The sequence below is a fragment of the Peromyscus maniculatus genome, chromosome 1 (assembly GCF_049852395.1).
Source record: "Peromyscus maniculatus bairdii isolate BWxNUB_F1_BW_parent chromosome 1, HU_Pman_BW_mat_3.1, whole genome shotgun sequence".
In the NCBI taxonomy this organism is placed as follows: Eukaryota; Metazoa; Chordata; class Mammalia; order Rodentia; family Cricetidae; genus Peromyscus; species Peromyscus maniculatus.
Window position 1 is genome coordinate 92,096,216 of NC_134852.1, and position 13,224 is coordinate 92,109,439.

The 13,224-nt window shown below is 47.2% G+C and overlaps 1 protein-coding gene across 1 annotated transcript in view; it reads right to left on the reverse strand.

Annotated features, from left to right (window-relative positions):
• Iqgap1 (IQ motif containing GTPase activating protein 1) overlaps positions 1-12,641 on the reverse strand; it is a 102,392-nt gene extending 89,751 nt beyond the window's left edge. The window contains exons 1-2 of the mRNA XM_006969991.4: positions 12,431-12,641; positions 9,698-9,797 (exon numbers count right to left, since the gene is read on the reverse strand). Of these exons, the coding sequence (XP_006970053.2) occupies positions 9,698-9,797; positions 12,431-12,485 (155 nt within the window). The 5' untranslated portion in view covers positions 12,486-12,641. The remainder of the gene's footprint in view (positions 1-9,697; positions 9,798-12,430) is intronic.
• Between the last annotated feature and the right edge of the window lie 583 nt (positions 12,642-13,224).

The following is a 13,224-nucleotide window of genomic DNA, read 5'->3' on the forward strand; positions in this document are numbered from 1 at the left end:
TTTATTAAAAACATTGCCAGGCCACTATCAGGAGGAGTCTTCCAAAATTAAAATGAAGCAGCAGAGCTGCAATTTACTTGATCAGGTAGGCCCTGGCCCTTGACATTTAACTAGTACTTCACACTCAGCCTGCTCAAAGATATGGTCTCTAAGCAACGGAGTCCCAAATGAAACAAACAGCAGCCATAATATGAATCACTTCCGGAAGGTCTCATTTTGCCTACCAGCACTTTCATTACACAAATACTTGTCACAGGGTTTATTTAGGCGGCCACAATTAGAAGCAACAGAGGTCCATCAAATACCATAGAGTTTAAAAATACCCCAAACCGGTCCTGCTACCTCCCAGCAAGTATCCTCACATTGCTACCCCGTGAAGCAGAGGGAACCGTATAGGATCAGGGACAGCCAGCCCACCAGGCCGGGCCAGGAAATGGAATTCCTAGAATACACTAACTCGGGAGTTCAAATACATTTTTGCTCTTTTGTCACTGGGGTTTAAAAGGCATGAGCACAATTACTGCTTCCGTGTCTACATCCAGGAGAAAGAGATGCCAAATTAGGGCAAATGAAGAGGCTGCTTAGCTCTCTTAGGCTTTCTCAATCGTGACTGGTCAACAGTCTGTACACTCAGCAGCTGGATTAGCACTGGTCTGTGGTCACGTCCACCTCCACACCACGGTCCCTAAGAAGAACTGCAAAGTGTCAAGCCCACGTTTCCCAGGAGACTCCTTCTCTCCACCTCCGAGGGGGTTTCTATGTACCCCACTCTTGTGCATGAACTAATGAAAGCCCGCGTAGCAAAGAGGAGTAAAAAGACTTAACAGATGGAATTGAAGACTCAGAAGTTAGACAGCAGGGCCAGTGAGAACAGAACCAGGACGGCGAGCACCGGCAGAGCGCGGCGCACACACGGAGGATGAAGGCCGCCCGCTGATGGTTTACGATACATCTCTGCCGCTCTGACTTTCCATAAACAAATGAGATGAAGAGACATCATGAGGACACTCTGCAGCTCTCTCCCTCCGGACAGAACCATGAATCAGGGCAATTATTAAAGACAAAATGGGTAATTTCCTAGAGCTACAATAAACAGAAAGATATTACAGGGAGGGACCAGCCAAGGGGAGGGCAGAGGACACAGGGAAGAACAAATTCGAACAAAATATAATGGCACCTGTGCGTGAAAATCAAATTGCCACAGTGAACCACATTACTCCGTGTGCTAACTTGAAAATTAATTTAAGAGAGAAAAGGGGAAGGAGGAAAAACTTTTTAAAACTATATTATAAATCAAGAAGATCTTCGACTGAGGGTTGACTTGGTAGTCAAGTGCCTGAGTCTCACACAGCACACCGGAGGCCCCGGGTTCAATCCCTACCACTGAAGAGTCCACATTACAGACACAATTGCTAAGACAATGCCAATCTGAAGGGAACAAAAATTCCATAAAAGTGAAAAACCAAACAAATCACAGCATTTGTCAAGGAGCCAGCGTGGAGCGGCTTCAGTTTCTCCGTAAGAACGAGCAAAGCAAATGGGCTCTGCATTGAGAGAGAAGCACATACCTCATGGCAACAGGCAAGTCCAGAACTAGACTACAAACTTCAGTTATCAAATTCGACAGAAATTGCTACCAGACAAGAAGACTGCTTTAAGCTGCATACTGTGGGTTTTTGTTTGGTTGGTTTTTGGTTTTTGTTGTTGTTTGTTTGTTTGTTTGAGACAGGGTTTCTCTGTGTAGTTTTGGTGACTGTCCTGGGACTCACTCTGTAGACCAGGCTGGCCTCAAACTCACAGAGATCCTCCTGGCTCTGCCTCCCGAGTACTGGGATTAAAAGCGTGCGCCACTGCTGACTGGCTGGTTTATTGTTGTTGTTGCTTTGACTTAGTTTGGTTTTCAATATTGGGAGAGAGGGTCTCTATGCAGCTCTGGCTGTCCTGGCATTTGCTCTGTAGACCAAGGTGGCCTTGCTGCCTCTGCCTTCCGAGTGCTGGGATGAAAGGCATGTGCCCCTATCCCTGGCTAACTTGCACAAATTTGTAATTCCAGACTTGGGAAGAAGAAGCAGGAAGATCAAAGGTTCAAAACTAGCCTGATGCCGGGCGGTGGTGGCGCACGCCTTTAATCCCAGCACTCGGGAGGCAGAGGCAGGCGGATCTCTGTGAGTTCGAGGCCAGCCTGGTCTCCAAAGCGAGTTCCAGGAAAGGCGCAAAGCTACACAGAGAAACCCTGTCTCGAAAAACTAAAAAAAAAAAAAAAAAAAAACAAAACTAGCCTGAGCTACATGGGATACACACACACACACACACACACACACACACACACACACACACACACACACACCACAAAAAGACAGGCAGTCAACAGAAAATCTGGATGTGAAAATAAAAACTACACACAAAAATGTAAGAAAATGTTCAACTTGGCCAATAATCAAAGCAACATGGCTTTAAACTGGATAAATCTAAAAAAAAAAATATCATGTAGACGTTGAAAACAGCAAGAAAATTTTGAATGTGTGGTGCTGGAGAGATGGCTCAATGGTTAAGAGCACACACTGCTTTTGCAGGGGACCTGAGTTCAGTCCCCAACACCCACGTCAGAAGCTCACAAGAGCCTGTAACTCTAGCTCCAGGAGATCCCAATCGCTCATCTGCCCTCCCCAAGCACCTGCATGTGTGTGTACATACCTACCCACATACAGACAAACACACATACACACACACACACACACATAAAATGATCATTTAAATTTGTGATACAACTAACGAAAACTATGTACAGACACAGGTAATTCCTTAATCCCTCCCTTTCCTCTTATTATCTCACGGTAAAAGGACTTTAGATACAGTGGTACAGTGGTCAATAAGGCCGTCTCCTTACTCTCTCTGCCCCATTCTCCCATGACTGTGTTTCCTTTCCAAAAAACTACAAGCCCCCAGTGGAAACACTAGGGCCACCACCTTACACTGTGTCCAACTACTGACACTGTGACTCGAGGTTGTTGTGAACAAAGGTGTCAGGCCACGTGCTTAGCTGTGCATCCTAGGCCACACGCTGGGTACAGCTCACTTAGGACTCTGAAAGTGTATTAACAGTGCTTCAAGTTCCTATTAAATCTTCAGATCTTCCTTTGGCCACGGACAAGGATAAAGAATGTATTCACTGGGGCTCAGTGCTTTAGAGCACTGGCTGCTCTTGCTTCTTAAAGAAGCTGGGTTCAATTCCCAGCACCCACATAGTAACTCACAACTCTCTGTAACTCTAGTTCCAGGGGATCCGACATCCTTGTACATACAACACCAAAGAACATAAAAATTCAATAAAATAGAATGCATTTACTGAGTGATTTCTGTATCTCCCTGGGCCACCACTTAACCCTACACCAACTCTGTAAAATGCAGAGTATTCCCACCCCGCAGAGAAACACAGTCCCACTGCCTGAGGTTAAGCGGCTTGCAAAACCAGAATCAGAACACATACCTGCTCAAACTCAAAGTCCATTCTTTCCACTCCGCCCAAGTATCTCGACATTCTTTTCCATGGCCCAATGACCTCAACAGTCAAGATCTTCAAGGGCTGTTTCTTTACTTTTTTCAGTTATAGGAATCATGAGGGGTAGCTGTGTGACTGCTCTTCGTAATGACAGTACCTGCTAACAACTTGACGATTATATCGGCCTACTTCTAATAATGTTTTGTTTTATTCTGGTTTTTGTTTCTGAGGAAGGTCCCACTTGGAAGCCCAAGCTAGTGTCAAATTCTCAATCCTCCTGCCTCCGTCTCCAAGTCCTGAGGTTAGACGAGTGCACCACCACACCAGCCTTTTGTTTTGCAGGCTGGCCTCAAACTCATGGTCTTCCTGTCTCAGCCTCCCGAGTGTCAGATCACACCTCACCCCAGCTCCTCCTCCTTTGTCACTTGAGACTGAGTCTCGTGTGGCGCGTGCTGACGGCTGTGGTGCTGACCGTGACTCTCACCTCCTGATCCTCCACGTCTCTGCCTCTCAGAGGCCGGAATTACCACTCTAGACACCCAGACAGCTTCACATTTTTTAGTTTTTTTTCATTTTCAAACTTTCTTTTTTTTTTTTAAAGACAGGGTTTCTCTGTGTAGTCCTGGTTGTCCTGGAACTTGCTCTGTAGACCAGGCTGGTCTCGAACTCACCCAGATCTGCCTGCCCCTGCCTCCCGAATGCTGGGATCAAAGGCGTGTACCACCACTATTGTCTTTTTCCAATTGTCATGTGTGTGTATGTTTATACATGCATATTTATTATTTTATTTTATTTTATTTTATTTTATTTTATTTTATTTTATTTTATTTTATTTTATTTTATTTTATTTTTGGTTTTTCGAGACAGGGTTTCTCTGTGTAGCTTTTGCGCCTTTCCTGAATCTCGCTCTGTAGACCAGGCTGGCCTCGAACTCACAAAGATCCGCCTGTCTCTGCCTCCCAAGTGCTGGGATTAAAGGCGTGCGCCACCACCGCCTGGCCAACTTGGCTATATTTTTAATTCAGTAAAAACACCCTCATTTACAGATGATGAAATTATGAACAATGTCTATGTTTTCTAAATATTTTACCAAGGGCACATATTGTCCCTTACTTTTATTTTAAGTCTGAGAAGCACTGTTACCGTCTGAGTAGCACTGTTACTATGTGAATAACACATCTGCTTCTTTCCTCCACTTTTAAGCTATATTTCTGCATCTAAGAATTCTGAACACTGGTGAGCACGCTGTTTTTTCTAGCTACCTCGCCTATTCATTAGGGGGTTTTGCCTTGTAAATATGTTAACTTCTGTTTTCAAAACCAGAGTCAGAGCCTGGAAATAGCCAGATGTTCCTGGACCTCTAATACCATTCAGGAAGGTGATCTACAGAGGCCAACCCAGAAAATGTTCTATGCCCACAGCAAAGATGTACACACAAAAGGGAATCTGTTTCCAAGAGTTGTTCTCTCTCCAAAATACTTTTTCAGCTCCCTCCACTGAAGGTAAAGTGCTTCTGTTTAATACAGCTCTTGTTAACATCATGCAGTTTCCGACAACCTCCAACCAGCCACAGCCTGGACTGGCCTTCTACAAAGGTAGCCGGGGGAGTGTCTATGCCCTTAAGCTGGGGTGTGGGCACTCAGAAGAAGGTGGCCCAGGGAAGACTCAAAGGGATACAGCAAAAGTCCCCAAAGGAAGGGACTAAGCAGATTAGCTGACAGAGTATAGAATTAACTGTCTTCTTGAACCTAACTGGATGTTCCTGCACCTCCCACCCACCATACTCGCCACTCCCCTGACCTCCCTAATATGTTCTTTCTTGGCTCCCTTTCTTTTTTTACCCTAGCTACCTTCTGATCCTTCTGTTACAGTCTTGTCTCGGGTCCTGAGCATCTACAGACCTCACATGTCAATGTCAGCTTCCTCACCTGAGTCAAATGGCATTCCTGACTCATGCAGATACTCCTTTGCTGAACAAATGTCAAGCCCAATCAGAACAGACATAGACGGACAGACAGACAGGTAGGTAGGTAGATCGATGGATCTAGATCCAGATAGATGATAGACAGCTGTAAGCACTAAAAGGCGCCCTTTGATAACCTCTGCTCTGCTATACAGCCCTTAGCATTCTAAAATTTTATTAGAATACCAACTTAACTTTCATACCGAAGCCACTTTTCAATAAAGCAGAAATCTCTGCATTGTTTCTCAACCATTCCCAGGACATACTTTTATGAAATCCACTCTTAACGTTTTGGGAAACTTATGACCCCAAACCCGTTCCTGCCGCATACTCTAATCTCTCTACACACACAGACACAGACAGCACAACAGTCTTCACGCATCCAATCTCGATCTCCACATGGCTTCCTCTCCCCAGGAACAAACTCTGTTTAAGGTCCAGGGAAAGAGAGAGCCCCAGGACACACAATGGCGCCTCTGTACTAAAAGGTGGAGTGCTCAGCAGGAGCAGCGGAGTTATAAATAGAAGTGAGGAGGGAGCCTTCCTCCCCTGGATCTCTCTCATCTTTATTCCTGGCCTCTGAGTTGATGTAAACCCCAGACCTTGGGGATCCTCCAACTTGAGAGGAAATAGAACCAGGCCAACCCAAAAAGGCCCACTGGGCTTTTGCCGGAGGAGGGGAAGATGAGCCCGAGAGCACACAGACACGGCCCAGCTGCCCAGGTAAGGCAACAGGGCAGGGCGAGGAAGTCCTGGCTAATGATGACTGACTGGCAGGCATCACATCAAGTGACTGGTAGAAATTCTACTCCTCTGGGCCTACCATAACACTGCCAGGTTTCCTGGCTCTCCCTAGTTGTAACTTAGACACTTCCATAGCTGATTTTCTAATCAGAGGTTGCTGTTGGCTTTGGGGATGCGGACAGAGGGCCTGGTACTGAATCCAAATTTGATACCATTTACTCCCTAGGAAAAAAAACAGGCAGCATTTCCACAATGCTAGGGTATGACAAGATGATGTACAACTATTATATGCAAAGCTTTAAAATAAAAATTAAAAAAAAAACTGCCACAAATGTCTCCGCTGCCTAAGTCACTTCCTAAGCTTGCCAAAGCAACCACCTGAAAAACCCTTCAGTGACTAATGGCCTCTCAATGGGTTAGCTAAACGGGTTGCTTTTCTATGCTGGATGCCGTTCCTGTCAGAAGATACAGGCTCTGGAATTCTGCAAATAAAATGTTACTAGTTCCGCACGTGAAAAGGAAGTTAAGAGCATTGTTAACTCCCTAAGAGGTTAGGATCGAAAAACCATTCAAGCTTTTAAAATGTGTTAAAAGTATGAAAATCTTACTTCTCACCTGGGGTGAGAAGGCCCAGCTAAATCACCAGAGGCCTTTAACATATCTGGGTATGGAGGTGGGGGTGCAGTTCAACAGTAGGACACTTACTGACATGTCCAACAGTAAGGTCCAGACTGTCTACATCTGTAAAGACTCTCCCAGGAGAGTCTAATGTGCACACCACACACCCAGTTAATGACCACTGCACAAACAAGGAACATCCCTGAACCGAGAAACCATGAGGAGCCAGGTGTGGTGGTGGACAACTGTGGCACAGGACTCATGGTTCCTGTCCCCTCCAGCTGCAGGATGAGCTCCAGGCCAGCCTAGATGACACAACCCCCACCCCTAAGTAGCAGAGCAGCTCCAAGTAGACTCAGTTTCCTCACGGAAATGAGCTGGCTGCTTTGGACAGAAGTTGACCCGGATGTAGCCAGGTGGTAGAGAGTGCTCTGCCTCGCACTTAGCAAGCACAAGGCCCAAATCCCCCGTGCTTTGGGAAGAATAGAACTTTAAGCTAGACTAGCAGTATGGCAGCAATATCACAGCAGATATTGGCAAGATGCTCTGAAATACTACAAATGAAATGTAAAATGGAAACGTCACTGTCACATTGTGACACACAGTAGAAATCCAATACCGAAACAAAAGCAGGAGGGCTACTGGGGGAGAGGGAAATCAGTGAGCTGGGGTCTTCGGACACCTCAACAGAGTCCCAACGGCCAACGGCTCCACAGAGCACAGGGTGGCCTTGCGACCAGCTGCAGCTTACAAATCCCTTGACCTTCCACAACGAGAAGTTCAGTTTAAGCGACAGAGAACTTGGTGTTTTCATTCCCTTACAAACTTCTAGGAGAAAATAGTCCCTTTCTCACAATATATTCATCTCTTGCTATCTACACTTTCATTTACCATGAAGTTGGGAAAGAAGTTCCGTGGTATGGCAAATGCTCTCCATGCTTTACCCCTGGCACTACCAAAACTATCGTAATAAACTTCCATTCAGACTAGCGTCAGGCAGAGGCAGGAGGGTCTCTGAGTTCAAGACCAGCCTGGTCTACAGAGTGAGTTTCAGGACAGCCAGGGCTACACAGAGAAACCCTGTCTCAAAAAAAGAAAAGAAAAAGAAAAAGAAAAAAGACTAGTATTATTATTGCTAATCCTCACCTAAATTATCACTACTATCCTCCTCTGACTTTCTAAAAAGGCTGTAAAGTCAGGGAAGCAGCCGAGACTCAGGAAGACTCTAAAGGGACAGGAAGACGGTTCTGGAGGTAAGACCCGGGTTCAGTCCCTAGCACCATGTCAGGTGGGTTGATCTCCTTCCACTCCAGTTCCAGGGACTCGGACGCCTTTGGCCTCTGTGGACATGTGCACATGCGATTCAAAATAAAAAGTAAATCTTAAGAGTCCAGGCGACCCTTCTCCTGAGGCTGTTTTTGTCATTTTTTGAGAAAAGGGCAGCTCTGAAGGCTTAGCGTTCTGGGGCTCAAGAATACTTGTTGTATGGACTCTCAACTTTCCTGGAGTGCTTTTTACATTTTTATAATTATTTAAAAAACACACAGAGTCAAATCTTTACTCCTGTTTCCTCAGCCCCGTCTGAACCATCCTTGATTTTTTGGTAAACTTGGATGACAAATATCTTTCATTATTCCTCACTGTACACAATCTGTAATTGTACTTATCTCCTCTGGAATCTCGCAAAGGAATAGAAGCAACAGAACAAAAGGAGTGACTGATAACAAACTGACACCCTAAAATTAAGATCACAAGGTCTGGAGATAGCTGGGAAAGATAAACAGCAGCTGCTCATCCTCTTCCTAGCCAATGCAGAGGAGATGGGCGTGGTGGTGCATGCCTGTAATCTCAGCTCTTGGGAGGTGGTGGGAGGGGGATCAGATAGGCCTCAGAAACACAACGAGTTTGAGGCCACAACGGGGCTACCTAAGAGTCTGTCTCCAAAAAAAGTGGGGGGGTGGGTAGGGGAGGCACATGGGAGCACACGCATTCAATGACAGGTCCCCCAATGCTGCAGCATTGATCTGGATGAATTTATACCTACAGCACTACCTTGTTAGATAAGGGTCTTTGGTTTTCTTCTGGCGCTGGGTGTCTCCCAGGACCTTGGGCATACTCGACTAAGGTACCTACCTCCTCAGCCCGTTACAGCACTACCCTCCTCAGCCTCCCAAACCAATCCCCTCTCCACAAGTCACAAGGGGAACGGGGCTGAACACATAAACAATAACCTGTGAAGAATCAGGAAACATTAAGACCAAGAACACCAAACCCTAACTTAAAATGTTATTCCTAAGGCTGCTCTTTCAGAGGAACCCAGGATCAACTCCCAGCACCTACATGGCTGCTCACCACTGCCTGTAACTCCAATTCCAGCGGATCTGACCCCTTCACGCAGATAGATACAGTGCACATAAAAATACATAAATCTTCCGATGTTATTTCCAACAGACAGCGGCAGTACCCAATCAACCACTCTACACATTAAAGCTGGATAACACAGCCCTAAAAACCGCTTCCGTATGCACAAACATGCAACACAGTGGACAAACCACCCTGGACCACTTGTTCCCATAAATAAACACTCTGCTACCAACCTCCAACATTCTGACGTAAAATGTAATACACACAAAGAAAGCTATCTGGAGGCTAGACAGGTGGCTCAGCAGTCAGGAGAGGACCGGAGTTGGGCTCTCAGCACCCACATCAGGGGACTCAACTGCCTGTAACTCCAGCTCCAGGAAGATCTATTGCCTTCTTCCAACCTCCGCAGGCACCCACACGCGGGTACCAAGACAAACACACACACGTAAATAAAAACAAGTCCTAAAGAAAGCGCCGCACATCAATCCCCTTCCCTGGTCCACCTTTACCTCTTTGCTTCTTCCAAATGGCAAAGGTACTCGTAAGCCACGTTCTGCCGCCTCCTTTCATCCATCTCCTCCGCAGTGAGTCTCTCATTATCCAGGACAGCTAAAACAAGAAGGAAAGAGTGTCAAGGCCAAGATCTGCTCCTTTCCTCAGCAATCAATGAGGGCCATCGCCATAAAATTGCTGCTCATCACCTAAGAAAGCAGGCTAACTAGTGGGTACATGGGTAGCCAGGCATACTACAAATGATTTTCCATAAAAACAAACCCACATGGTTTCAATATGGTTTCAACCACACTCATCTTATGGTAAGGGGCTGCAGAGATGATTCAGCAGTTAAGAGCACTTGTTGCTCTTGAAGAGGAAGGACCTGGGTTCCTAGTACCCATCTCTCTCGGCTCACAAGCATCTGTAAGTCTAATTCAAGGGAATCCGATGCCGTGTTTCTGACCTCCAAGGACACCATGTATACATGCAGGCACTCATACACGTAAAATAAATTTATATATATATATATATATATATATATATATATATATATATATGATATAAATACATATATATATGATATAAATACATATATATATATATATGAGATATGGGAGGGTGATAACTGGTAAGCTGCCCATGTTCCAGAGAACCCCATACCCATGCACATACTAACTGGACCTAGTTGGGTTTTTTTTGTTTTTTTTTTTTAAGGCTAGAAAGATGGCTCAGACTCAGTTAAGAGGATTGGCTCCTCTTGCAAAGGACCTGAGTTCAATTCCCAGCATCCACGTGAAGGTTCACAACAGGCTGTAACTCCAGTTTCAGGGGATCAGACATTCTCTTCTGGCCTCTGCAGGTGCCAGGTACACACATGGTGCACAGACATCATACATGCAGACAACAAATCGCCCATACACATAAAAAAAAGATAAAAAAGACAAAGAGCCAGGAGTGACAGCGCATGCCTGTAATCCCAGCACTTGGAAGGCAGAGGCAGGCAGACCTCTGAGTCCAAAGCCAGACTGTCTCAAATAGCAAGGTCAGGCCAGCTAAAGTTATACAGTGAGATCCTGTCTCAGATAAATTATTGAAGGGGAGAGATGGAAGATAGGTATAATCATATTTCACTTTTATGTATATATGGAATTCTCAAGGAATCAATTTTTTAAATGTTTTAAATATATATGTACTACATTTTATTGTAGCCTCAAAAGGTACCAACTAAGGCCTGTCCTTGGTCAGAACTAATACAGAGGGCATGACACTCTCCCTCTTTATTCACAGCCCAAGGCAGCAGCTATGGGATTAAACATTTTCCATACATTCTCTCACTATAGCCCAGAACAATCCTGTGATTACCACTACTGGACAGATGAGGAAACTGAAGCTGGATGAACCCAGCCCTAAGGCTAATAAAGGGACCCACATTCAAATCCACCTGTCTCCAGGGCCTGTGGGCTTAACCTTGAAGTAACCTGCCTCCTCCATATTCATCCCAAGGTAAGAAATGAATTCCTAACTCCTTAGAAAAGCAATCACAGCCTTTCTCACTCTGGCCTCGACTACTTTGGGAAATACTTTTTCACTGCTTTCCTTTCCAATCCCACCACTACACGACCACACCATTCAGTCTCTTCCACAGAGTGTCCCTATGTTCTTCAATACCATATTTAGTTAATGTCAGCCCCCTGGAAGTCAGGTCTTGCACACCCTGCCCTACACAGAGCATCACTCAAGTCTGTTCAGAAGTCAGCCCCTGTGCTCCCACGGCCTCCCTAAGTCCCTTCTCTTCATTCCCATTACTTTTTATACCTGGTTCATGCATCATGTGTCTTTATTGCACCTTATTATCTCCCTCCCTGCCCCCAGCTGATGACTGAACCCAGGGCCTTGTGCTCTACCACAGGGTTAAATTCCCAACCCTGCATCTGATTATCAACCGTTTGTACACCTGTCTGTCTCTGATAGTTTTTGAAGGTACTGCATAGTCTTAACCATCTCCAATTCCACAAACGTAGCACACTATCTCACACATAACTGTGGATACGTTAACGTGTCCTTTAAGAATGTACTTTTCCCAGAACATAAAACAAAATCTAAACTCGAGACCCAAAGGGATCCTCTTGTAACTACTATCCCACGTACAGTTAATTAGTTCACTGATGTTGCAGGGATGACCACAGAAAATGAGGAAGTGTGTGTGTGTGTGGGGGGGGGTATTTGGGTGTGTGCGTGTGTTTTAATTTTACTTTTGAAATGCTAACAAGAGAACCCGGCCCGAGAAAGCTTGAGTGGCTCGCCCAAAACTGCACCTCGCAGCTAGTCTGGCCGCGCGGGTCTGCACCCTGGGCCACCGTCGCAGGCAGCAATCGGGGCAGCACTGCACTTTCCCACCACGCCGGAGCAGAACCCCTGGGTCCAGTGCCCAGGACACGCCCTGCAGAGTCCTCCTGCCACCTCACCCCAGGCCGTCTTCCCCAATCTCAGTAGAGCTAAGCGGCGGAGGCGCTGGGTGGGGCTCCCCTGCCGCAGCGCCTGGGGAAGGCTGAGGCCTCCAGGTTCCTACCCGCCACCTCCGGAGCTCGAGAGGGCTCAGGCGCCAACCTTTCTGCCAGCCACACAGCTGGGCTGCTCTTCCGGGTCCGTGTGGTCCCAGGCCACCCCGAGCACCCGCCCGGCTGAGCCCCCGGGAAAACCCGAGCCTGGCCCCTCGCCCGCGCACCCCAAAGCCCCCCGGCACTCACAGCCATAGTGTGGCCGGACCACACCCAGCCCATCAACCTCCTCTGCGGCGGACATGGCGGCCGAGTCCGGTCTCCGGTGAGGAAGCGCTGAGACCTTGAAGACGCGGGCGGCAGCAGCAGCAGCGGCAACTCCTGCCCAGTGCGCGGGCTGTCGCTGTCCCCGAGGCCCCGCCCCGCGCCATCGGCCCCACCCTGCAGGCCCCGCCCCGCAGACCCCGCCCTCGAGGCCTCGCCCAGCCCCGCCCACCAGGGCGGGCGGAAGGGGCGTGGTCGCTTTTGCAGGACCCGCCCCTGCCCGCTTCGCCCTCCACTTTGCGGAAGCGAGGAGGCGGAGCGCGGTAGGCAAATCTTTAGGCCAGCTTCGTCCGTTGTCCCGGCATCCCGTCTCCATCCTCCTCGCCGCGGCTCAGACTGAAAGGGCGCCAATGTCTGCAGCTTGAAATCCAAACTTTTTCGGCCGCCTGCCTTCCCCGGACAGCTGAGTTAACTCCTTCTGCACCGCGGCTCGTTGAAGGAGCCCTTTCAGGTGGCCCAGGATGCTCTTGTTGCACGCAAGTAGGACCCAAACGGACAAGAAAGACTTCCACCCCTACACTCTGCCACATTTTGTCTATCTGGCTTCCGTTCTCCCCAGCAGTGCTAACGTGGAGAACCGCTCGATCTCTTAAATTTGGGGGACAAAGACGCTGAAGCGGGAGAGCTGTTAATCAGACTAACTTTATACTCTCGGCTCTCCTTTGCAAGCCCTTACGGGTTATCTTGACCCTGTTAAGAATGCCTCCCCTTGTTGCCCT